The sequence below is a fragment of the Lontra canadensis genome, unplaced genomic scaffold, assembly GCF_010015895.1.
Source record: "Lontra canadensis isolate GAN:19392208 unplaced genomic scaffold, GSC_riverotter_1.0 scaffold89, whole genome shotgun sequence".
NCBI classification, from domain to species: Eukaryota; Metazoa; Chordata; class Mammalia; order Carnivora; family Mustelidae; genus Lontra; species Lontra canadensis.
This window is the reverse complement of record NW_022631083.1, coordinates 2,440,949-2,468,816: the sequence shown is the minus strand read 5'-3', so window position 1 is coordinate 2,468,816 and position 27,868 is coordinate 2,440,949. Positions and strand designations below refer to the sequence as shown.

Genomic DNA, 27,868 nt, shown 5'->3' with positions numbered 1-27,868 from the left:
TTTAAAAGATTTTATGTTTAAGTAATCTCCACACCCAACATGGGCTTGAACTCACCACCCTGAGATAAAGAGTCACACGCCTTGCTGACTGAGTCAGTCAGGTGTCCCTTTAATTGTGAACTTTTAAGTGATGGAAGGAGTGAAGGATTCAATGCTGGAGTATAATTCGTTGGGGATTTTCAGTATATTTTGGTGGGGATTTTTAAAGTTTCTTGCAAATATAAATCAAGCTTGCTCCAATTCCACAAGAACACCACCACAGTCTTTAGGATGGAGAAAAATCACTGGCTTTCCATGTGCTCCTATTTTGGCCTCTTCACTTAGACTACGAATCTTCTTCTCTTTCAAATCCATCACAGCTGCATTTATATCATCCACCTGGAATAAAGGAAATAAATAAAAACAGGATCAAGATCACAAAAATACCGAACTACAGGATCTTAAAACTTAGAAGAAACTTGGTAAGCTCATGAGATCTATCTCCTCTGCCTTCAGGCAGAATCATTTTTAAACCATCACAAAAATAAGTTTATTGCTTCCAGAGAGGGAAAAGAAGTCGGCAAATTCTCATAGGTGAGCAACCACAGTGCTTAAAAATTTTCACCATTAGTAAACATTACTCCTTATAATCTAAAAAATGTATGTCACACTTGATATTTTCTCTTAGTGGTACTATTGGTGATACTGCACATACTCTTTTTTCTTAAGAGCTCTGAGTTCCTAATTTATAATAATTTATTATAGAGAGATGAGGCCTATATAAATGGGCAAGAGATTAAAATGAGAAACCAGATAAGAAGATCTTAGCAGGAGGTGCCTGGGTGTCTCAGTGGGTTAAGCCTCTGCCTTTGGCTCAGGTCATGATCTCAGGGTCCTGGGATCAAGCCCCGCATAGGGCTCTCTGCTCAGCAGGGAGCCTGCTCCCCTTCCCCTCCCACCTGCCTCTGCCTACTTGTGATCTCTGTCAAATAAATAAATAAAATCTTTAAAAAGAAAAAAAAAGAAGAAGATCTTAGCAGTATATGACACAGGTTATAGTACATACTCAAAAGATAGGAGTGCTCCTCTGGATCCCCAAACCTCCCACCTGCCAAACCACCTTTGAGATTAAAACTTCATATTTTCATGTAAATTACTAAGAAATTGCCACCAAATTTTTTTTTCCCATTCTAAAAAATCCCAACATTTATAATTTTATAACTCTTCTAAATAATTTCTATTTTCTTCATATTATTGGCAGTCTTGAAAAGAAGCAAATGTGTTTCTATATATTTGATGAAAGAGTGATGCTCCTCTATCTTGGAAAGTCATCCTTCTTAGACTGAGAACCCAATAAGTGGATGGGAAGGTACACAAAATCCTCTATTCCTAGGCAGTCATAAATCACTCTGGAGTTTAATAACCTAATGGCATTCTAAACATAAAAAAAGCACAGAGAATATAACACCCATGTACCCAACATGTAGCTTTAACAAATGTTCATATTTATAGAATCTAATTTTCAGTGAGCCAAGGATTATATACTAAATTCTAAAACTTGACAAACAACTGACAAGGAGGATACTAGATTACTATAAGTAAATGATTTCTTCAAATAGTATACATTCTATTATTTACACATTCCTGATGTTTCATTTTAAACTTGATAGCTATATCAAAGTCAGGCCCAGACCATAACCATGGTTACTTCATGTATCTTGAAATAATTGGTCTACTCTCATCTTTTTCAGAACAGTGGAATTCCTCCTGATGGCTTATCTTTCCATATCTGGATATAATGAATTTCATTTAATTGAATGGAACTTCTCTTTCCGTTTTCCCAAAGTTAGTCTGAGTTAGTCTTTTAATTTTAAAGTAATTAAAAAATTATGCAGTACATGAAAATTTAAACATACAGATAAAGCTGAGTACCCTTTTACTAGCACCACTCTCACTTTTCTCCACAATGAATGAACTACTATCCTCAGTTCAGCACATGTTCCTCCAAATCCTGAAATAAACTTATAAAATTTACATATATGTGTACTAGTAAAGAATTTGGCTTTGTCTTAAGAGAGGTCTTGCTTCAATGTCTGGGAGATAACCCATGTCACCTGAGAGGAGTATCTTTGGTTAGAGTAAAGGATCACCAGATAGATTCCTAAAGTAGAGCTAGCCATACCCAAGTCTTTGGGCAGGGGCTGGCCAGGACAGACACCATGCAATTTAAGGTAGGAGCTATGGGTCACGTATCAGCAAACCTGGAGATAGTTTAACCACGTGTTCAAAATTTAAAGTGAAATATGCCAAATAAATAAGAACAGATACAACCTAAAAATAAAATGAACAATCCACCAAGATGACAAAACAATCTTGACTCTGCATGTACCTAACAGAAAAATAAAAAGCAAACCAAACATGCATACCTCTCAGTATCTCATACATCAAGCAGACAGAAGATTAAGGATAAAAACAAACTGTAACAGTTCTTTGATCACTCTGGATTTAAGTGCCTTATCAGATATGTGATTTGCAAATATTCTCCCTTATTCTGTGTGTTGTCTTTATGCAAAACCTTTTAATTTTGATGAAGCCCAGTGTTATTACATGTGCTTTTGGTGTTAAATCTAAGAAATCATTGACCAATTCAATGTCATGAAACTTATGCCTGTTTTTTCCCCAAGAGTTTTATAGTTTTAGCTCTTACATTTAGGTCTTTGACCCATTCTAATTTTTATATTTGGTGGAATACAACTTTGGGGGTTTTGTGAAATGCTGTCTTGACCCAGTTCTGAGGCACTGGCTAGAGGCTGGTCAGTTCTTCTCCAGCAACTAATAAAGTCCACATCTCAACCATTTCCCTTAACAGTCTCACATTCTGGATCCATTATGTGCCCACTCTAATTTCCCCAGAGATAGATATCAGGTACAGTCGATATGTCCCAGAGCCCACAGAATTATTCAGATTAGCCAATCTAAAGGGAGCCTATGAAAACTAACTAACCCCACCCCATTTGCCCCACTAAGCTGCCCCCTACAGCTCCAGTTTGCTGTTACTTTGTCCCCAGGTGCGACCTCATGTGGCCTACACAGCAGCTTTCTCTCATTTGGAGTTCTAAGGAAGAAAGACTTTTGCTTTTCATCTATCTACATGTCACTGTATTGTGTCCCACAGTTAAAAGAATCTTTAGATCTTATAAAACCTATGGTGTGAGGCAAGTGACCCAATGCAATCTTTTTTTTTTTTTAAAGATTTTATTTATTTATTTGACAGAGAGAGAGAGACAGCCAGAGAGGGAACACAAGCAGGGTGAGTGGAGAGGGAGAAGCAGGCTCCCTGCCGAGCCAAGAGCCCGATGTGGGGCTTGATGTGGGGCTCGATCCCAGGACCCTGGGATCATGACCCGAGCTGAAGGCAGATGCTTAACAACTGAGCCACCCAGGCGCCCCCCCCAATACATTCTTTTGCATGTATCCAGCTGTCCCAACGCCATCTGTTGAAAACATGAGTCTTTCCCCATTGGATTGTCTTGTTACTTTTGTTGAAAACTTACTGTATATATGAGGATTTATGTCTGACTCTTAGCTCTATTCTATTGATTTCTATGTCTATCCTTATGCTAATACCATGCCATTTTGATTACTGTAGCATTGTATAAAGTTTTGAAATCAGAAAGTGTAAATCCTCCAACTTTGCTATTCTCTTTCAAGACTGCTTTGGCTATTTGGGACCCCTTGCATTTCTATATGAATTTTAGGATTATTTGTCCATTTCTGCAAAGATGCCAGCTAGACAGAATCGGATAGGAATTGGATTAAGTTATAGATCAAGTTAGGGAATATTGCCATTTTTAACAATAGTCATATGATGCATGACATAGAATATCTCTCCATTTATTGAGGCCTTTTTAATCTTTCAATAATGATTTGTAGTTTTTGGAGTATAATTTTTGCCATTCTCTTGTTCAATTTTTCCTAAGTATTTAACTGTTTTTGATGCTATTATAAATGGAATTGCTTTCTTAATTCAATTTTTAGATCTGTGGGTTTAAAAAAAAAAATCCAGATATGGGGCATCTGGGTGGCTCAGTGGGTTAAGCCTCTGCCTTCGGCCCAAGTCATGATCTCAGGGTCCTGGGATCGAGCCCTGCACTGGACTCTCTGCTCAGCCTGGAGCCTGCTTCCCCCTCTCTGTCTGCCTACTGCTCTGCCTACTTGTGATCTCTCTCCCTGTCAAATAAATAAAATCTCTTCTAAAAATCCAGATAATCTTTGGATTTTAATTATTTAATCCATTTATATTTAATTAACATTCATATAGTTGAATCAATCATCTTTTTTTTTGTCTTATTAATACTTCATTCTTCCTTTTTAAACTTCTGTTGGTTAAACATGTATTTTTGGAAAAAAAAAGAAAAAGAGAGTGAGAAAAACCAAGAAACAGATTCTTAACTATAGAGAACTGATGGTTATAAGAGGGGAGGTGGGTGGAGGAGTGAAATATGTGATGGGGAATAAGGGGTGCAACTTGTTGGGATGAGCAATGGGTACTCTAAGTGCTGAATCACTGAATTCTACACCTGAAACTAATATTACATTGTATGTTAACTAAATGGACTTTAAATAAAACTTGGGGAAAAATGTATTTTTGTACTATTCAATTTTGTCTTAATTATATTTTAGTTATCCCCTGTTTAGTTTTCTTAACGAGTGTTCTAGGGCTCACAATGTACATTTTTATCCGATTAGTCTACAACCTCATATATAAGAAACTTACAACAGTATACTTCCCTTTGTGCAATTCTCCACCTTTATACTATTATCATAAGTTTTTCTTCTGTTATAAACCCTACATTTTAAAAATGTCAAGTCAATTGTTTCTTACATAATTTAAGGTAAGAAAAAGTTATTTTAACTCACAAATTTACTATTTCTGATGTTCTTCATTCCTTGTAAAGATCTGAATTTTCATTTGGTATTAATTCAAACCTCTATCCTAAAGGGATGAATGCTATATCCTGAATATTTCTTTGGTTTTTCTTATAGTGCAGGTCTACCGGACAGGAATCCTCTCATTTTTGCTCAATGTAAGATGTTTCCATTTCACTTTCATTTTTGAAGGATATTTTCAACAATTGCAAAATTCTAGAATGACTGTTTTGTTTCAAACTTTTTGTAAGAGCAGTTTTAGGTTCACAGAACTGACCCAAGGTACAAAGATTTCATACATATAACCCCTGCCCCCACAGGTGCATAGCTTCTGCCATTATCAACATACCCCATCATTAGGGTCATTTTGATGTTACACGTTCTATGGGTTTGGACAAATGTATGACATGTATCCATCATTACAAGGTGTTTTCACTACCCTAAAAATCCTCTGTGCTCTGCTGAGTCATCCTTCCCCCACCGCCAACCCTTGGTAACCACTGATGTTTTTACTGTCTCCATAGTTTTGCCTTTTCCAGAATGTCATGTAGTTAAATCAGACAGTAGTTAGCCTTTTCAGATTGGTTTCTTTCACTATAATATATATTTAAGACTCCTCCACAATTTTTCATAGCTTGGTAGCTTATTTCTTTTCAGTGTTGAAAATAACTCAGTGTTTGGATATAACAGTTTATTTACCCACTTACTGAAGGACCAGAGCAGCTTTTGGTCTAGGACTGATTTTCTTCATGGGTAAGGCAAAGTCCTTTTCAATATTCTACCCGATGTCCCATAAATCACAAGGATTTCCACTATGGTGGGTAAGAACACAAACTACTCCAGCTGGTATACGGATTGTCACCTCTAATACTTCCAGAGCTCTATTCCCAACCTCAGGTAGCTTCCTCATGTGAATGCACGGCTCAATATTCAGATGAAGACCTGAGAGGTACTGTAGATCTCTGGAAAACTCTCTTTAGGCATCTCTCTTTCCCATACTTTATACTGCAAACTCAATCACCCTGGCTTCCCCAGACTCCTGGGAACTTTCTCCAGCCAGTAAGCTGGGAAATTGCACAGCTCATTTGGTTTCCCTTCTTTCAGGAATGTATTGTGCTGTCTGACATTCAATGCCAGAAAATCGTTTCATATATTTTGTTTAGATTTTTCATTTGTTTGAGGCAAGGGGATAAATCTGGCCTCTCTTATCTCAGCTAACTTAGAATTCTACATTGGCAGTGTTTTTTGTCAGTATCTTAAAAAAATGTCATTACATACTATTTCACAATTTCTGTTGTCTTTTTTTTTTTTTCTGATTGCTTTTAAGATTTTCTCTTCATCTTTGGTTTTCAGTGGGACAGTGGTGTGCTCAGGTACGGTTTTACTTGAATTTGCCCTACATGGGATTGCTGAGCTTCACGCATCTGCAGGTGGATGTCTTATCTCAGATTGGTAATGGCCTTAGATGATTTCTTCGATTATTGCTTCTGCTCTATTTTCTCTCTTCTCTTTTTCTGGGATTCCACATATATGGATAAAACCTTTGACCATGTTCTACATCTCTCTTATGGTCTATTCTGGTTTCCCATCCCCCCCCCCCATATTTCTTTCTCTTGATTTTGGACTCTGGGCTCTAGAACCTTAACAAGATAAATTTCTGCTGTTTTAAGCTACCAGGTTTGTGGTAATTTATTATGGTGTCCCTAGGAAACAAATACAACCACTATATATCCATACTGAAATTGCACAATTAAATAAAAGGATGGCAGATAGTGGGAGCCAAGTTTCTCAGTTGGAATGGGCAGTCATGAATAAGTAAGGAAGGATCCAGTGGTTCCCATGGTAATGCGTTACAGTTAGAGACACCAGTATGAACTCATGAGTTCATGAATATGATATATATACATTGTAAAAGTTCTATCTGGTTATCTAAAGAAATATCTATCCATTTATCCATCCATCCATCCAGTATATACACATATATGTCCTTGCACTGTTAGCTCAAAAGGCCAAGAAACAGTGACATTCCAGTTGCAACAACAGAGCCCAGATCTTGGTTTCTAATACTTTTCTCTAGTAAAATGAACCAGTGCTCCTTGGAGAAATGACTGGTTTTAGGCTAGGGCCAGGGGATATAAATGGTCAATCTGGAGCACCTTGTAGTGCCAGAAACTAAGGAAATGTGGAAGGAAAACAAACAAAAAGATGAGGTATATCAGAGACATAGGAGTCAACCCAAAGTGCCCTTTTGACAAAACTGGAACAATCTGAGCAACAAAATAAAGTGGTATTGGATTATAGCCCTAAGTATAAATACCTATAAATCCTCACTGACATAAATAAATGTCCTAATAAATAAGCAAATTATTGAATAATGAATAATTAAATAAATAAATGGGGAAGAATGGAAAAATCTTCCATTCAGGAAAATTCCAAATAATTAATGGAATTATAAAAGAGATGGAGCATAACTCTCCATCCCTTCAGCATTGGCCTCACACAGTGACTTCCTTCCCGAGATTATATTATGGAGAAAGGGGAAAAGAGTGTAACTTTACAGTGGAGAAACATGATGACATTCTCTCAGGTATGGAATAAAGGTCAATATCAATAGTAATAAGTTGATGACATCCTTGATGTGATGTGTACCTCTGTGGTCTTCCTCCCCAAAATCAATAACCCTAGTTTATCTAATCATGAGCAAAATCTCAGTTGAGGGACTTTCTACAAAACAACTAACTGACCGGTAATCCTCAAAAATATCAAGGTCATCAAAAACAAGGAAACTCTGAAAAAGTGTCACAGTCCAGAGGAGCTTAAGGAGACATAACTAAATGTAATGTGGTTATTCTAGATGGGATCCTAGAACAGAAAAAGGACACTGGGTAAAAACTAAGAAAATCTAAATACAGATTTTAGGTAATAATAATGTATCTATTTGGTTCATTAATCTTGACAAATGTACTATACTAGTAAGAGGTTAATAATTCTTTTTTAAAAGGGCCTAAAGAGATTAACAACTATTTGTAATAAGTGGACCTTGTTTGAGTCCTGATTAGAACAAGTCTATCTAGAGACATTTGTGAATCAATCTAACATACCTGCCTCATGGACTGTGTATATCATGGTGACAAAAGATTTATTTTTAAATTTGATCCTATGATAATATCATCATGGTTCATTTCTTAGAGACACAAACTACATAAAGGTAAAATTACATATTGTGAATGATTTTTAAATAGTTTAAGAAAAAAAAAAAGAAGCAAATGTGCCAAGATGTTGAAAATTGTTGAATCTGCTTGATGGGAATATGGGAGTTCATTTCATTATATTTTTATACTACTTCTTCTACATTATTTTTTTTCTACTTTCATTACATTTGAAAAAATTCATAACAGAATCATGACTTTTTTTCCAAGTGTCCTTTTGGTAACTTCTACGCTAAATATGATCATGGATATTCTCATTATATAACATTCTACCCAAGTATAAATATCTACAAATACGATGTTGCATCTCCATTTTTAGTATACTGCTTCTTCAATATCCCTTAATTCAAGAAATACTTCTGAGATTTAATAAACTAGATTTATATTTTGAAAAAATGCCTACACTAATAGAGACATTTACCAGGGTACTTTGGGTTGACTCCTGTGTCTCTGATGCCTACATTAACATTGCACGAGCATCTATTTCTATTACTGATTTTGATTTTAAAGATCTTATGCCATATTCATCCTTCTGTTAGAGTGTTGCTATAAAATCTACAATTCTTCAGGAGCACTCCTAATATTTTGCTTGGGAGTAATAAAAATAATGAAATAAAACTGTCTTAATTTTCTGAATTGAAAGTAGGTGCATTATGTACTTTAAGGTTATGAGAAATGCAAAGCAATCTGACTAGGGAAATTAAGTCTTTCCCCTTAAGGATAAAAAAATAACACAGTTAATAATAACCCATCTACAAATTTTTGCTTTTACAGTCCTTTGTGCAATTACAGTTATGCATCTTATAGCTCTATATGACCTCGAATGCCATTAAGTGAAAACCTGGGCTATTTATCTCTTCTTCTTATCAGCTTTTTGGGGGCGGGGTAGTAGTGGTTGTGGGATTTACCTTGTGTCTGAAAATTTATTTTGATTTCTCCTGTCATTTTTAAATTAAGAGTGCCAGTACTCCAAATAAAAGATGTTTGGACTGTCACAAACAGAATTCAGAATCTTCAGGTAAATCTTGTGCTCTCTTTGATCCTGAACTGCCTCATCTGAAAAATGTCAATACTTGTTTGAAGGCAAGGAGTTGGACTAAGTAACATTTTTTAAGGTACATAATTCTCCGTGACCAAATTTTATGAAGTAGTGTGCTACTTAAAAAAAAAAAATTTATTGAGCTATAATTAACATACAACATATTAATTTCAGGTATACAACTACATTGATTCAATAATTCTACATTGAGTAATTTACAGAATAATGTACTTTCAATGGTGCATATTTTGACTACTTCCAAAAATAAAGGCTTTTTATTTTATATAAAATTACAATGATCCTAAGTGATATCAATAATGAATGAAATTTAATCTCCAAATTAACATAAATCCATGAATGTTAAAATGAAAAGTCTGGATAAAATATTTGTTTCAATTGTCTCTCCACGCCAAACTAGAAACAGTAAATTATGCAAACCTAACAATGTTACTTTGCATGGGGCTCAAAGGGTTCCTGTGTATTCTTTAGAATTATGTCAGAAGGGCATAGTTCACCTCAACTTCCACATTTGTTTAATTGACAGGATTCTTTTATTCTAAGAGGAACTCTTCTTTTCCTTCTTACTTTTTCTTGGTAATAAATTTGCACTTTCTCTTACAAAATGATGTTAGCAGTAGTTGGAAGTTTAGATTTTTTTCCCTTAATAACACAAAGTTTAAAACCTCATTAAACTGTCCACTTTTTTGGTTTTGTTCTGTTTTCTGAAAATGTTATCTTTCTATGAAACTCTCACATCTGGGAACTAGTGACAGAGATCACTCATGGAGCTTAACTATCCCCTAGGGTTTATTATAAAGCCAAAAAGAGAATGGAACTTTTCAAAAAGCAGATTTTTCTGCCTTTTTGGTTGAAGAATAGACATTCCCCAGTATGCAGAAAATAAGTTGTCTTACTAGCCTTAGAGTTTTCCTTTCATAAGGAATATCTGCTCAATGGAAACAGATCTATAAAAGATATAAAACCATAAACAAAAAAATAAGTCCTCTAGTATGGGACTACTCAAAATAAAACTGCTGCATCTCTTTACACTTTTTAAAATCTTATTTCTAATTTTATTTTTTTAGAAGATCTTATTTATTTGTTTGAGAGAGACAGGACAAACAGGAGTGGGGCTGAGGGAGAGGGACAGACTCCTCATGGAGCATGGAGCTGGACACGGGACTTGATCCCAGGATCCTGGAATCGTGACCTGAGCCGAAAGCAGACACTTAACCAACTGAGCTTGCCCAGGCACCCCAATCCTATTTTTTAAATAACATTTTTATCTTGTGCCTTTCCCCATCAGCCTGGTGCAAGTAGGATTACTTCTAGATGAAATCTAATATCCTTTTTGTACTTGTAATACCATTTCTCAGACTGGCAAACCTGACTCTCATTATCCTCACTATACTTATTTTATTAAACCCTCGAAGAAATCAGCCCTTATCCCTGCTGCTGTCCTTCCCTCAGCAATGCACTCTTCACCACGTGTATGTCCCCTCCCTTTCCTCTGGCTGCCCCTCCCAGCCATCTGGGCTCCCAATCACTACCCCACATCACCAGGCCCCCTGTGTGGAGGTCTAACCCACTTGGGTTTGGGCTCTCCCTGCGTGACAGTCCTCCTCACCTTGCTTGGGTCCCAATCTCTTGCACAGAATTGCCCCAAGGTGTACACTGGTGTTCGGACTCTGATTCCCTATACCTGCTTCCAGCGCATGTGGATGTCTGCCTCACCCTGCTCAGGCCCTGGCTCCCCACATCAGGCCGCCTCATGTGAGAACATTCACCACCCCACCTGGCTTCAACTCCCCACACTGTGTCACCATCTCCCTCTGCACTGATACACTCCTCACAGGACTCAGGCCCTGACTCTCCATGCAAGGTCCCCTCCCCAACTCCACCCCCCCAACACCTGGTGCTAATACCTCCCTCACACTATTTAGGCTCTTAAATTCCATGCTGCCCCCCTCCCACTCATATGGATGCCACCCTCAACATGCTTGCACTGGGCTAGCCTTCCATGCTGATGCCCTTCTTAAGCAGCCATCTGAAGCTGGGCTGTCTCCCTGCAGGTACACCTCTCTGCCCCCATCCTGCTCATACTGACACCCTGAGCTGGACCTCCTCATGCCTGGGCATCTTACTCAGTCCCTGGCTTTCTTATGGCAGGCAGCACCCACTTGCTGATGCTCTTCTTACCCCACTCTGGCCCCAACACCCTGCTCTGAGCTACTCCAGCCCTCCCCACAATCACCGACAACCATTTTGCTGTGCCCTACCCAAAGTCTTCAACACTGACTGGTTCAGAAAGGGAAGGGAAAGAAGTGGGAAGGAGCCGTAATTATTTTGACTATTCTTTATTTTCCCTCTTGTTTTGGAAACCATGGAGCAATACTGGGTAAAACAAACAGATATACTAATCTTACCTTTAGTTTTGCCTCACACTTCTTTTTTGTTTTAACTTGCACTATTATTTATGTTCATTATTTTATGTCTTCTAAACTGTATTTTGGTCAGTCGCCACCAGTCCTCTGTGGAAAATGCAGGGCATGTGTGAATAAATGAAGCAAGCCCAACTCCAGGAAGCGAGGGACTCTGTGTTCTGTTCAGCTACCTATCCCCAGGACTGAAGGCAGTGAGGATCAGAGTGAAACTGAAAATACTTATCAGCGATATAATGCAGACAAAGACACCAGCCAAATAAAAGAGAGGGGAACTTGTTAGGGATCAGAGTTCTGGAAGACCCCTGCAGAAAGTGCTAACCCTTTAGTTGATGAAGTGTGTGTATGTGCACGTGTACACGTGTGAGGAGTGGAGGGGCCCCCCGGAAGGGTCCTTCTGGAAGGGGGATGTTACTTGGAGTCTTTACTAGCCAGCATGGGAGCATTAAACATTTTGTACAACCTCAATACAAATTTGTTGAATAAGAAAGGTTTTCACTGTGACATACGTTACTCTCTGGGCAAGTTACTCAGTGAAAACACAGCTAGTTCTACTCAGTATCAGGACCATCTCCTCAGGGAGAGGCCTGGAGAAGGCACTAAGTGCACGCTGGCAGCATCAGTAAAAGCTGTGCGAGAAAACAGCAGGCTACTTGGTCCATACGCAAGCAAGGGAAGGTGACTTTTAAACTTTCTCTAGTCTAGTAAAAGGCAAACCACACAAGTATAAGAGATTGGGAAAGAAAAAATGAAACCAAAAGCCAACTTTGACAGAAAACTGTTGATAAGTGGGTGGGAAACTAATTCACATATAAGAAAAAAGTTCATTTTGTCCAAAATCTCTCTTAAGCCAACCGAAAGCTACGATGCACGCCCACAGCAGACACACGGCTAAACCAGAGGTTTTATAGGAGGTCCCAGGGAAAAGTATATAAAGTATGCTGGTGATTTGCAGAGAAGAAAGGCACTTCTCTGATGGGGTGGATTTAACATTTTAAAAGAAGGAAGGGCGTTAAGAAATCACTGGCTAGGAGCCATAAAACTATAAAACATTGTGAGCATCACCAGAAGACACATTTCTGAGTCCTCTCCCTTCATTTTTCCCTTCTCCTAATGTCCTGCATACTCTTCCTTATGCTCCACAAATAAGTGAAACCATACAATAATTCACTTTCTCTGACTTATTCACTTAGCATAATCTCCTCCAGTCCCATCCATGTGGATGCAAAAGACAGGTATTAAGGAGGGCACGGACTGCACTGAGTACTGGGTGTTATATGCAAACAATGACCACGGAACACTACATCAAAAACTAATGATGTACTGTATGGTGACTAACACAATTAAAAAAATAATTAATTTTAAAAAAGACACATTTCTGAACATTGCCTATCCCCCAAACATGAAAAGCCAAAGTCACTGGTTTTTACATATCACTGTGTATGTAATATTTATCATTTTCTACCTTATCGAGCATGGATCTTGAATTTCCTTATTTATACAAAAGCTAGATAGGTTACTTCCTCATGCATATGAGAATGCTGCAGGTTCCCACTTCTGGCTCTTTGAAAACAAAATCATTCTATAGCATTTAAAAGTTTCCCACATTTTCCTATTGCTTAGAACACTTTAGCACCTTGATGGCTAAACACTTGTAAAACGTGTCCATGGATTCTTTGCTGCTCATCCCATTAAGAGGCAGGGTCTATGTCCTCTTCCCTTGCAGCTAGTCTGCCTGAAGAGCTTGTGTATGATAAAGAGACTGCGGTGGGACTTCAGAGGCAAGGACAAAAACGGCCACGTGGTCCTGCCTGGCTCTCTTGGGACACTCTGGGGGAAGCCAGCTGCCCACTAAGAAGTCCAACTATCCTTAGAACTACCATCAGCAACTGAAGCTGAACAGGTTACATACAGGGGCTCCTACTGGAAGGCCTGGCCAAGCACCCAGCTGCTAGCTGGAAATCAGCTGCCACCTCAGGTGAGGCCTGTGGGATGCCCAGCCCAATAGAGCTTCCCATGACTGTGTCCCCAGCCAGCATTTGACCATATGCACATGAGGATCGCAAGTTAGAACTGGCTGGCAGAGCCCTCCCCCAAACTCCCAGCCCACAAAATCCTAAGCAAAATCAAATAGTTATCTCCTCTCTGCTCTATGAAAATTATTACTTATGCCCATTGAAGTCTTGACCCGAGTTAAAAAAAAAAAAAATCAAATAGCTGTTGTTTGCCACAACAACAACGTGTAGGATAATGCATATTGATGGTAACAGTAACTGTAATGACCAAGGAAGTATTTTCTGACCAATTCTATCATATTTCGTACCTTTAGTAAAAGGCAATTTCAGACCCAAGTTATATTAGCCAGAATAGACCAAGTTCTACTGTGCACTAATAATTTAGCCTGAAGAGTCAACGGGAGGGAAAGTATGCCAGAAATCTTCCATTCCCTCTCTGGCTTCTCCCTTCATTGTGTTCCCCTCTGCTTCATCGTGCTCTGTTGTCAGGAAGTTTACCTGCATTCATAAACTTGTTTTTCCTCTGGGTTCCAACTGGGTTCAGCTAACAAAAGGCAGGAGGTGAGGGACAAGTGAAGTAGGGATATTTATTCCCCCACCCGTCCCTGCCCAGTTTCCCTGGCCTGCTCCCCCCGAGGTAGGTCATCACTCTTGTTTAGAGACCTACTCAAGACACTTCCCTCGTAGGTCTTGGTAATGGTCTTTCACTTGCCCCTTCAGATTTAGAGGTTCTAATAGTCCCCATCCCAACCCAGAGCTAGCCTTAAGGATACTGGGCCATGTACTGTTGACTACCTAAACTCAGCCCACATCTTATAAGTAAATCCCTTTCTAAACTCTCCTCAAATCACCCAGTTTAATATGCCGTCCACTTCTTGGTGTTTGCCTAATCCTGTGTCTGTGATTAAAAGAATCATTAAATATATCTTTACATTAAAAAAGAAAAATTACCCTGAAATCTCAGCGGTTTCGTTCAACAGAAATGTGTCCTGTTCAAGGATAGGCGAGGAATTCTGTTCTTTCTGGCGAGTCAGGGAATCGAACCCCTGCATGGGATGACGACTTCATTTCACAGACTGCAGCCTCAGTGACACTAACTCTCCCATGTTTCTATCCTACAGCATATCTTCATTCAGAAAAAGTGTCACACTATTCTGGCAATACCATTTTTTAAAAGTTACCAAGCGTAGCATAGATTGGCGGTCTCCAGTATGGTTTCCCCTTTTCTTCCTTTTAATTATAGCAACAGCGTAAATGTTAGCAAGGTTCCTAACCGCCTGCCTACAGATGCATCTGCAGCCCAGAGTACCATGTAACTAAGATCAGACTGATGGGACACGAGCAGAGTGAAATGTGTAATTTCTAGACCCTCTCTTTACAGGCATTTGCCCTGTATTTTCTCTCTGCTTTCCCTCCCCTCCGGAACACCTCACTTTTAGACTGAGAAGAGAAAAATAAAATCCATCTATCCATGTATCTAGTTAAGCCACTTTATTTTTTTTTTACCAAGAACAGAGAACGATGACAGGGGGTGTCATACTAACTTAGAAACTAACTTTTCACACCTTTTCCTATTGTACACCTTTATTTTATACTGACATTACATTTTCATTTCCCCCTTTTAATCTGTACTTTTGAATATACTGTTACATTACTGAACTTCCACTGTTCTTTACTTAACTGAACTCTAACTCACATGGCAGCTTCCTTTGAAGGCATGGACTCTCTGATGTAGAACACAGACACTGCAGTGTGGGAGAGGGAAGAGTCCATTCAAAGGTTGATGATCCTGCTTCTCATCCTGGGGGGATGTCTCAGACAAACCCTAAAGTCCACTGAAATAAAGACTTGCAGCCAAAATTAACCTCCCCAAAAAGGTGTAAAGGTTAAATAGTAGGTATGTTTAGCTCCTAACATGTTATGGCTCCCCCGCCTCAAATTTAAAAATTACCCAATATGATGAAGGCAATTTGGTACCACAGCTCACAGTGCTGATCCTGGAATCAGAACAAATCTGGGTTTGACCCTCAGCCTTCCCACTTACTACTAATTTGACTAGAGGCAAGTTAACTGTCAAAGGTGAGTAGAATGGTTCATAGAGTAGCTGTGAAAATGAAAGAAAATAGTACACATTGAGTCCTTCATATACTGCCAGAGGATTCAATGTGAGTGGTTAGTATAACTATCCCTTTGCATATACTGTTGCCTCTGCCTGGTATACCTTTCTTTCTTTCTTTTTTTTTTTTTTTTAAAGATTTTATTTATTCATTTGACAGACAGAGATCACAAGTAGGCAGAGAGGCAGGCAGAGAGAGAGAGAGGAGGAAGCAGGCTCCCCGCTGAGCAGAGAGCCAGATGCAGGGCTTGATCCCAGGACCCTGGGATCATGACCCGAGCTGAAGGCAGAGGCTTTAACCCACTGAGCCACCCAGGCGCCCCTGGAATACCTTTCTCCTCTTGTTGATCTGGGGAATTCCTTCACCTTCATTACAACTCAGGCTCTGTGATGCCTTCTCACCTCCTCCGCCGGCCAGGAGCAACCTTTCCCTTATTGATGTTACTGAGAAGACATGTGCATTAATCCTGCTTTATCGTAGGATACTCTAATTGCCTTTTTAAATAGCTGTCCCGCCTCACTGTGTGCATGGTCTGTTTCTTCTTCACTGCTGAATCGCATTACTCAGTGCAGTACACTCTGTAGGTTCTTAAATATGTTTGCAAAATGAACTGAATAAATCCTTGAATTCACTCTAGAATCAACCCCCTTCTCTTCTGGATTAGGAACAAGGCCTACAAATTAATTATGCCTTTCTTTCTATGAAAAGAATTGTCCTATCAAAATAATTTAAATGAAGCATAATTAGTATTGCTGGTCTTACAAAAGGCAGTTATCTGAACATGACTATCTACAGATACAGGCTTTCTAATGAGAATGTTCTTGTCTAACATTTCAAGTTTTTCTTGGGAATTGTAAGATGCAATTGAAAGGTCTTAAAAATCACGGTCAGTAATTGAAAATGTATCGCTTTTATAATAAGGAACAAGTTATTATTAGAATTTTAAGGATAGAAAATAATCATAAGAATAGTTAGCATGTATATGGAAATTCTTACTCTATAAAGTCTTTTCACCTTCTAGTTGCCTTGTGATAGTGAAAGCAGCTGTAATTCCTGTAACATGGGAGGTTATGTATAATCAATAAATACTATAGCAAAGATGCAAATCTGCTTTGGCCAGCTTTGGTGGCCTTTGTTGTGGCTGTTAAATCCAGACTTCGATAAAATATATTATTATTATTATTCAGTCTTCTAGAGGGAAAGAGAATATACCCACGGATCCATCTGTGAGTAAGACCACTATTACCATTCCCTTTAAAGAACTTAATACCAGTTTTGATGACAGTGACAATACACAGTCTTAAAGAGTAAAAGACATTTTGTAAAAGAGAAATTTGAAACACCAAACAATGAAATAAAATACCTCAATGCAGATATGATGCATTCCTCCAGCCTTGTTTTTCTGCAGAAAACCTGCAATTGGACTGTCATTTCCCAACGGATGAAGCAGCTCCATCTTGGTGTTTCCCAGGTTGACAAAAACAACAGACACTCCATGCTCAGGAACAGGGACCGCCTCACTTACCCGGGCCCCCAGAACATTCTTATAAAATGCTGTGGCTTTTTCCAAGTCTGGCACTGCAATTGCTACATGATTGAGTCGACCCAGGTTCCACACAGGACCTGCCGCTTGAAGAGAGGATTGTGATGTGGAGAAAGTTCTTCCTTTTGGAACTGAAGTCTGAAGTCTGGAAAAAAACCCTGAAAAAGGGAATAGCCATTGATATCCTTCTTTTGAGAATTAATGGATTTATAAAATTAATTTTTTAAAAAACTAAATGCATTCCCACGAACTGTTGTATGAGGGCTCCCCTTTTCCACATCCTCTCCAACATTTGTTCTTTCCTGTCTTGTTAATTTTGGCCATTCTAACTGGTATAAGGTGGTATCTCAATGTGGTTTTGATTTGAATCTCCCTGATGGCTAATGATGAACATTTTTTCATGTGGTGTTAGCTGTTTCTATGTCTTCATTGGAGAAGTGTCTGTTCATGTCTACAATGGACTATTACTCAGCCATCAGAAAGGATGAATACCCAACTTTTGTATCAACATGGATGGGACTGGAAGAGATTATGCTGAGTGAAATAAGTCAAGCAGAGAGAGTCAATTATCATATGGTTTCACTTACTTGTAGAGCATAAGAAATAGCATGGAGGACATTAGGAGAAGGAAGGGGAATATAAAGGGAGGGAAACTGGAGGGGAGATGAACCATGAGAGACTGTGGACTATGAGAAACAAAGTGAGGGTTTTAGATGGGGGTGGGTTGGCCCTGTGGTGGGTATTAAGGAGGGCACGTATTGCATGGAACACTGGGTGTTATACGTAAACAATAAATCATGGAACATTACATCATAAACTAATGATGTACTGTATGGTGACTAACATAACATAATAAAAAATAATTAAAAAAAAAAGAAACGCATAATACATGTAAAATCATTTATATACCTATTCTGGTTTTAATTACTGAAGTTAAATCAGGTAGATGAATGGAAAAACTATGTCAAAATTACCCTGCTCTGAAACAATTGTCTGGAATCAAAAAATTAATTCTGAGCTTTTTAGATTTAAAACAAAGATGGTATTTTTCATAATTTATTTATTGATCACACTTAAAGGACAACTACACAGAGTTAAGGATTACTTGCTATTCTCTGCATTTCACAAGAGGTAAGTTTGAATGTGACAGTGAAACAACACACATTCAATGATGAGAACAAGCAATTTTATTTCTACTTATAACTGATTTTTTGTCTTATAGTAATATGTATCAAAAGTCACAACCACTACAGTGCTTTTCAATGTCACTTAAAAAATAATAATTACAAAGGAAAATATCTCACTGTTGCGAGAAAAACAAGCAAAGATTAAGAGGGTCCTTAAACTTCCAAGAATTCCCTCTGAGACGAGATTCTTAAAAACTGTTCCTTTTTATCATTTTGAAGAATTAGAAGCAGAACTGCTGCGGAATGTGAAGAAATCTCTTTCATTTAGAAATGGAAGAGACTTGTAACGTGTTCTCTCTGTGGATTACTGTTTCCCCAGTCCCCAATACACTGGATTTTAAGAGCCAGATTCTCCCCAGAATGAAAGCTATATATATACACGAGGTCTAAAAATAATCTTGTAAAACTACATCAGCTAATAAAAAAAGGTACAAAATGGCAAATTGAAGAACACATATTCTAAACAATTAGATTTAGCTCTTAATGGAAAATACATTAAACAGTACTTAGTATCACAGAGCTCCAGCTAACAAATAATTAATTCCCCTTTACTGAAATTACTGATAATAAGGAAATTAAAATGACACTATTTAAGACCACAAACCTTGTGGGGAAAGGAAGTCTCATGTGTGTAGTCTTTCAACCCCCCACTCAGTCAGATAAGGAAGAAAACCTCCTTACCAAGAGAGAAGAGCCCACAGGGCCTGTGCAGGGCTTATCACCTTATCCCGAGCGTAGCTTTCCCTCTGTCCAGCTCAATGAATGTCCTTTTGTCTCAGTTTAAAGTTTGTGTGTCATACGTTACATGAGTTCTCACTGTTTTATCAGTCCTCTGTGGAGAGGGGACAGCACAAGAGAAGAGTGCATATGTAAACCGTCCTGCACTGGCCACTGGGAGAGACTCATTGGCAATGGTGGACCAACACCCACTGTTAAAGGTAATCTTACTCTGTCTCCTCTCTATGAAAGTAAAGCATTGTGCCATCTACTGTTTGTGTTTTCTTTGAAGACTCTGACACTAAGACGCAATGGGGAGAAGTGTTTAGAGTCTTCCCCTGGGATTGGTAACCAGTGTATGGTACTGCTTGACAAATGTGATGTATCATAGGTCAGTAGAAGGCAAAATTCAGCCTCAGATAATCTTCTGCTGTATGCAAGCCTGTATTACTGATAATGGAAATACCCAAAGGTTGTCATTATCAACAAGATGACCTAGCTCAGTTCTATGGACTCCCTGCATTTTGAAATTCACGTGTATTCCAAACTAGTACACATGTACATAAATGTACAATTGAAAGTATACTTCATGAAAAGCATACCTACTCCTCAACAGATGTGATGTGCTCTGACAGTTTCTACTCTGTTGCATTTTATTTCAGTTTTTAAAAAAATTCTGTCACTACCCACTAAATATCTATCTTGCTAAGTTTGCTGTAAAGATTAGATATTTGGTATAAAAAATATAATACAGTGCCAGACATACATAATAAGTGCACAATAAATTCAGCCATTCTCATTGTTATTAATAAACAATGATCATTTGCTAACTGAGTGGTATGCAGGGTAATCTGTGGAGAGCAAGAAACCATCTCAAGAGCATGGTGGTAGTGAATTTTAAAAATGCTAACAACCGGGGCACCTGGGTGGCTCAGTGGGTTAGGGCCTCTGCCTTCAGCTCAGGTCATGATCCCAGGTCCTGGGATCGAGCCCCGAGTCGGGCTCTCTGCTTGGCGGGGAGCCTGCTTCCCCCTCACTCTCTGCCTGCCTCTCTGCCTACTTGTGATCTCTGTCAGGTAAATAAATGAAATCTTTTTAAAAAAATGCTAACAACCAACAATATCACTGGTCAAACTGCTCTTCCTTTCTTGCCTCACATCTCTACTATCTGTGCATTTTGCAATGAAAGTTCAGTAGAGAATGTATTTGTATTAAAAAAAAAACAAACAAACACATGGTAGGTAGGGCCAATGATCTTTTAGAGCAAAATGCACATCAAAAGAAGTCATTTGGGAGCGCCTGGGTGGCTCAGTGGGTTAAGCCTCTGCCTTCGGCTCAGGTCATGATCTCAGGATCCTGGGGACCTCAGCAGGGAGCCTGCTTCCCCCTCTCTCTGCCTGCCTCTCTGCCTACCTGTGATCTCTCTGTCAAATAAATAAATAAAATCTTAAAAAAAAAAGAAGTCATTTGCTCTGTGAAATCTTGAAGGTATCAAATACTGAGTCTAGGTATTTCTGAATTCTCCTTATTAGTGTTATCTCTACACAAACTGGGGCAGCTGGTGGTTCTTTGGCAGGCATCCTATTACTAGCAATGGAACATATAGAAATATCAAAGGAATAAATTACAAGATGTCCAAGTGAAGGTAAAATTTTATATACTGTTCCAGTTTGTTGGGGGAACATTCTAAAACCTCTGACATTGAAAAGGTAGCCCAAGCAACTCATGTTATCGGAAGCCTCCCTATGGTCTACCTTTCTCCATGACCATCTTATCATCTGGAAATGGGAGAGGAGGAAGGAGTTAGTAGAATGACTGGTTCTTTTTCTTTTCAATGGAACATAAAATCTTCATACATTAGGAAAATAGAAAGATAATAACAACTTTATATAATGTAACAGTCAAGACTTTGTAGTTACAGGTTTATTTTATCTCTAGAAATGTAAACTATCTTGAGAAAAAAATACTTTATTGATTTTTTTTTTTGGTCTCTGGGAATAGAACAAAAATAAACCCAGTGATAATGGTTAGAATTCAGTAATTCAACTTCTTTAAAATGAAGGGTTAAGAGGGGCACCTGGCTAGCTCAATTGCTAGAGCCTGAGGCTCTTGATCTCAGGGTCAGGAGGTCGAGCCCTACATTGCATGTAGAGAGTAAATGAATAAACACACTTAAAAAAATGAAGGGTTAAGAACATAAAAATAAGCAAAAAGCATATAAGATACTCGATATCATTAGCCATTAGAGAAAGGCAAATCAAAAACACAACAGGATACCACTTCATATCCACAACTGAAAGTGTTGATGTGGATGTGGAAAACGAATCCTTGTACATTGCCGGTAAGAATGTAAAATGATAGAGCTGCCATGAAACAGTTTGGAAAACTCAGAAAGTTAAATATACAATTAGCATGTCACTCAGAAATTCCACTCCTAGGTACCTAAAATAATTGAAAACATGTACTCAAACAAAAACTCGTACACAAATTTTCATGACAGCACTATTCCCAACGGCCATGGAAAATGATTCATATTCGTACAGTGGAATATGATCCATGTAGTGGATATGAAGCAATGATACATGGATGAACCCTGAAAACACTATACTAAGTGACAACATTAGGCTAAGTGACAGCTGCCAGACATAAAAGGTCATATGTTTATAGGAAATAACCAGAATGGGTAAGTCCATAGAGACAAGAAGCAGAATAGTGGTTGCCAAGGGCTAGACAGAGGTGGGAATGGGGATTGATTGCTTAACTGGCACAAGATTTCCCTTTGGGATGATGGAAATGTCTTGGAATTAAATAAAGATTATGGTTATACAACATGGTAAATATAATGTTGATAACTTGTATATTTTAAAATGTTACATTATGTGAATTACCTTAAAACAACAACAATGGGATTAATTTAGCTAAAAGTCTAAAGTGCAATCCTATAGACTAAGCAAACTGGGGCAGAAAACATGGAATAAAGGGGTCCTTTTCTCCCTCCCTCTCCCTTTGTCCCTCCCTTCTGCTTATATGTGCTCTCTCTCTCAAATAAATAAATCTTAAAAACAAAATAAAAACAGGAGTGTTAAAACCCAACAGGATTGCAAAGATGAGTATCTACAGATTTAAGAAACAAGAATCTCACATATAAGAAATAGATATGTTACCAAATCTGGTCTGTATGTTAACTTTGGTTCATATCTTTCTCTCAATATTGGCTCTTACTAAATACTTTCAGTGTCTTGACTTAAAAGTAACATTGAATTTCCTTCCATCCAGATTGCATTTATCTCAGACCAGTCTTTCCAAACATGGGCTCCAAACAAGGCTTCAGCTGCAAGGGTCTGTACTCAAATGCATTGAGGGCACTTACTGTTTAAAAGAAATTATGTTGAGTTTGTACATAAAGTGCCACAAAACTGTGAATAATCACTTGTAATAAGGTCTTCCTAACAGGTCTGAAAGTCGCATGTAATGAGGTCTTCCTATAATTTACACACGACAAGCTTCCCTCATTTGAAGTGCACAGTTCACTGTTTTCTTATGTATTTGCAACGTTGTGCAAATTTTACATAATCTAATTTTAGAACATGTAGTAAGTTCTCAAGTCTGAACTTTTGTATATCTTATTTGCGGAGACATAACATACTTAGAAAGACATTCATTAGAAGTGCCTTCCAAGTTGTTTGGTAAGAAGTCCATATATTTTCAGCATTCAACCAGTCGATTCCCCACAGCACCATATCCATATTTACAACCTGTTTAAAACGCTGGTAGGAATAACTTTTTACTTATCCCAGTCAGTAAACACACCATGCTTTTGTTACCCCACTTACATATGACTCCATAATAAAAGTAAATCTCTCCTCACAGTCCTATAACTTGGCCACAGTTGTCTCCTATCAGGATCATCTTCTATTTTCTTTCTTTTTTTTTTTTAAGATTTTATTTATTTATTTGACAGAGAGAGATCACAAGTAGACAGAGAGGCAGGCAGAGGGAGAAGGAGAAGCAGGCTCCCCGCTGAGCAGAGAGCCTGATGAGGGGCTCGATCCCAGGACCCTGAGATCATGACCTCAGCTGAAGGCAGAGGCTTAACCCACTGAGCCACCCAGGTGCCCCAGATCATCTTCTATTTTCAAAACTACCTTTTTTCATGAAGTCAATCCTTTGCAAGCCAAATTGGAATTTATTGTGTGTCCTTAATAGGATTCATTTTTCTGCGCTTCTCCTGTTTTTCTGTGAAGTATTATGTTCCTTAAAGGTGGGGTCCTAACATAAGATTACCACATTGTCCAGTGATCCCACTTCTGGTATATACCCAAAAAAACTGAAAATCAAGGAGATATTTACATATTCATGTTCATAGATGTATTATTCACAATAGCCAAATCTGGAAATAACCTAAGTGTCCATTGACAGATGAAAAAATAAAATGTGGTGTACACATACAATGGACTACTATTCAACCTTAAAAAGGAATGAAGTTCTGACACATTAGGTACAACATGGATGAACTTTAAAAACATGCCAAGAGAAACAGCCACTCACAAAAGGACAAATATTATATAATTCTACATACAAACAGCACCTGGAGTAGTCAAATTCATAAAAAGTAGAATAATGGTTACCATGGCTTGGGGGTGGAGGATAATGGGGGTTATTGTTAAATGGGTATAGAGGTTCAGGGTGGGATGGTGAAAGTTCTGGAGATGGATGGTGGTGACGGATTCGCAATACAAATATACAATTGTCTCTTGAACAAACTGGGGGGTTAAGAGTGCCAACCCCCAACACAGTCAAAAATACACATATAACTACCCAAAACCAGAAGCCTTGACCAGAAGTCTTACTGATAACACAGAGAGTCAATTAACACATATTTTGCATGTTACATGTAATATATATGCTATATTCTTACAATAAAGAAAGCTAGAGTAAAGAAAATATTACTAAGAAAATCGTAAAAGAAATTTATCTACAATACTTTATTGAGGAATTGTGAGTATAATTGGACCCATGCAGTTCAAACCTATGTTGTTCAAGGGTCAACTTATTTAATGCCCCTGAACTGTACACCTAAATATGGTTAAAATGGCAAATTTTATGTTCTGTATATTTAACCACAATAAAAGACAAAGTGGGGTTATTTAAGGTTCAAGCACCTGAAATAGGAGAATAAACCAGAGCTGGCCTTTAGAATACACTATTTTCATTTTACTTTTCCCTTGTGGCAGATGTTATATAATTTACCAAAAAAATGTATCTTTATTAGCATTCAGTTCTTGCAATAAAGGTATGACTTTCTGGAAGTTATATTCCCTTCCTCGTAGTTTCCCCCCATCAACTACTGAATAAAAATATTTCTAAAAATACACATATAAAAATGTCTCTTCTCTAATATTCAAGTTATTATTTATACATTCACTTTCAGGTTTTGTGTGTAAGTATCATAGGAGAAGCAGCATGTCTTATGGTTAAGAACGTGGGCTCCAGTGTTAAACTGTCCTGGTTCAAATCTTGACCCTACCATTTGTTCTGTAACTTGGCATTAGTACCCTAGTTACGTACCCTCTCCGTGTCTCTTTTTTCTCATATAGGAAGATAATACCTAACTCATATAGTCATGAGACTAAAATGAATAATATAAAGGGTTTAGAAAAGTACTTGGCACAAAGTACATAGCAAATTCCAAGAATGATCATTATTAGCACTTACAGAAAGGTTACATCAATAACTTGCTTATAAACATAAACATCTCTAACATATTTTAACATTCTAACATATTTTGCACTATTAAAGGAAAAAACTGTGCACCTACCCTATATGTGATACTAGACTAGACTCAAATACTAAAGATTACTTGTATTACTTGTATTAATGTTTTGGCACACATAGTATTTCTGTATTCCCTGCATCATTCCATTAATCCACAACTTACTACTTTTTATCACAAGGAAACCACTCTCCTTTTACTCTAGGAAACTTATGGTGTGGGCTGCGATTTTAGATCTTTGGTCGTATTTCAGTGTTTAGTGACTACTGACACTCCGGTGGAATAATGCTGCTGGAAGGTATTATAGTCATGGTCCGCTTTTTGCTTTTTGATACATGAATAGTGATTTACAATTTTTTCAAGTTAAAATTAGTTGTTTAGAGTAACCTCTAACTCTCCCACACTGCTCATGACTATTGCTTTAACTTGAGAAATCCTTTTAATATCATGTAGAAGTGGAAACTATGTAACAATTCTGCCTTTCAAGAATTGTATGAACTGGTTATTATCCCCAGTGCAGATATGCCCTAGTCTCTAGACATTCTCCATACTGCTGGGATTTACCAACAGTAGAGAATTTAATCCTATGGCATACCATGATATATCATCTTGTTGATTTGACCTCACTACCAGTAGAGACCTATGACTTTATTTCATTGTGAGAGTTATGCAACAATATTACCCTGTAAACTTGCCTAAGTCTGTAATCTTGCCTAACCAAACTGCGAAATTGTGAATTCTGAAGTAGGAGTACATCATGTGCTAGCCTAGCTCTCTTAGTTCTCATAGCCATAAAATAGACTTAACAGTAATAGTTCAGTGAGCACTTCAATCTTTACCATAATTCCATGCATCGAAAAATATTATTTTTCCAATTTGCAGACAAGGAAATTAGGCCTGATTAAGTAATTTCTTCAAGGTCACACTAAGCTGGGCCTAAAGCCCACATCTGTCTGACATCAAAGTCGGTGTTATTAAACCATGATGTTGAATTTTCTCTTTCCTCTGAAATTTTTACCATTCTTTTGATCCCCAACTTTTAATATCTTTAATGTATATTTTATGCACAATATCTACATTCTAACAGAGGGTTTTCTAAGATATAATAAGAGATGACTTTTTGTCTTCATTTTCTTATCTTTGTTTTTTTGCAAAGGGTTGCTTGCAATTGTGCGTGAGCTAAGATGCTGCTTGTATCTTACCAAGGAGAGGAAGGAGGGACCAGGAGGATGTGTTATTATGAAAACTTTAGACTCACCTATTAATCAGATTCATTTCAACAAGCTGTGCTCAGCCTGTTATAGTATTTTCTCATATATACATACCACCTCTTCAAACTGATAAAGTACTGAGACAACCAAAACTATTATGGCGTACTTCTTTGTATGTGGCTCTAACTTAGCCCTGGTGACTTGCAATGATAAATGTTTAAGAAATGTGACTGGTCAGGAAGACTACAGTGGTCAATAAAGAATTGGTTAGTTTAAGATGGGACTTCAACGCACGGCTAGAATTGTATATTTGAATAGGCGGATTAGAGAAAGCACTACCTAGCAAAGGGATCTAACATTACTAAAGGTTCATCCCTGAACTGAAGGCTTTATGACCAATGTTCAGGAGTAACTCTTGAGACATTACCACTTGGCACTCTCCCTAACAGGGAATTTCATTAATTGAAATAGTGATGAAGAACAAAGAGCAAAAAGAAAGAGGGGTGCTAGGGTAGCTCAGTGGGTTAGAGCCTCTGCCTTGGGCTCAGGTTACGGTCTCCAGGTCCTGGAATTGAGCCCCGCATCGGGCTCTCTGCTCAGCGGGGAGCCTGCTTCCCTTCCTCCCTCTCTCTCGGCCTGCCTCTCTGCCTACTTGTGATCTCTGTCTGTCAAATAAATAAATGAAATCTTTATAAGAAGAAAAGAAAAAGAAAGAGGAGAAAGTGAGTGGCTTGAGAGTCAGAAAACTTGAGTTTCTGTCATTTACTGAGTCGATCCAGCTTTTTTTTTTTTTTTTTTTTGATGGAGGTGAAGAAGACTCAAGAAACCTCCCAAATCCGTCTGCCTTTGTCTTTCCTGTTTACATACGGAATAATAAATATATTAGGGCAGGAGGTAAAAAAATAACACTCCCTTGGTATTCTTCACACAACTGACCTCCAAGGATTTCCAGCGGGTACTGGAAGGACTTGGGAGTTCACCTTGTTTTTTAAAGGACTCGCCCTTCTTTCTGGTTTCTCCCGTCTCCTACGGTGCACTGGAAATTAACATTCACTGTCCCTCCGCCACTGACTTCATCTACTCCAGCCTACAGGTGCTGACCGGGGGACAGAGCGCAGTGGACTTAGGTGCTCTGGCCACCTGCCGCCTGTCCCAGCCCCCGGCCTCGCGTCCCGCGCGTCCCGCTCCCCGGAGATCCCCGCCCGCGCTGGGTATTCACCTACTGCACTCTCGGCCGCCGCCGCCCCCGCCGCTGCCGCCGCCACCGCCACGCTCGCCACCGTCGCCTTCAACACGCGAGCCATTTTGGAAAGTGACCCACTGTACCCTCGGGTGCTTCACGCGTGGAAAGGAGCTCGGTCGAGGGGCGGGGTCCACGCGGCCGGGGGCGGGGCCTACGAGGCTAGGGGGCGTGGCGAGCGTTGCTGCGCGCCCGTGGTGCGGCGGGTGGGCTAGTTCTTATTTTACGTATTGAAGCCACCCAGTGCGTCTAAAGCAGAAACTTAAACGAAGGACACGTCACCCCTTTGGGCCCCTCAGGGATACAAAATAGAAAGTTTAGAGAAAGTTCAAAGGCGCTAAAACTGACCAATGGCCCAGTGAAAGTTCTTGCTCTGCCATTGGCTCTGGCGGGGGGGTGGGTCCGGAACCTGTACGCAGCGGAACTTTCGCCTTCCCGGTTCAAGTTGCGCGAGGCGCGTCTTTGTGG

At 38.7% G+C, this 27,868-nt stretch overlaps 1 protein-coding gene across 1 annotated transcript; it reads right to left on the bottom strand.

Moving 5' to 3' along the window:
- MCEE (methylmalonyl-CoA epimerase) lies at positions 1 to 27,780 on the bottom strand. Its single transcript, XM_032835938.1, has 4 exons — positions 27,749 to 27,780; positions 27,384 to 27,562; positions 17,093 to 17,430; positions 1 to 378 (listed from the first exon to the last, which is right to left on the bottom strand). The coding sequence occupies exons 1-4, from the start codon at positions 27,778 to 27,780 to the stop codon at positions 226 to 228; spliced, it is 702 nt and encodes a 233-aa protein (XP_032691829.1). The 3' UTR covers positions 1 to 225.
- Positions 27,781 to 27,868: the final 88 nt, after the last annotated feature.

Excerpts from the sequence above, each read along its gene's own strand:
- MCEE (XM_032835938.1), bottom strand. The coding sequence starts at position 27,780 with ATGGCAGAGCAAGAACTTTCACTGGGCCATTG. Across the intron at positions 17,431-27,383 it reads CGGCGGCGGCCGAGAGTGCA|GGTTTTTTTCCAGACTTCAG; the intron begins GTAGGTGAATAC and ends TCCCTTTTTCAG. Across the intron at positions 379-17,092 it reads TGCATCATATCTGCATTGAG|GTGGATGATATAAATGCAGC; the intron begins GTATTTTATTTC and ends CCTTTATTCCAG.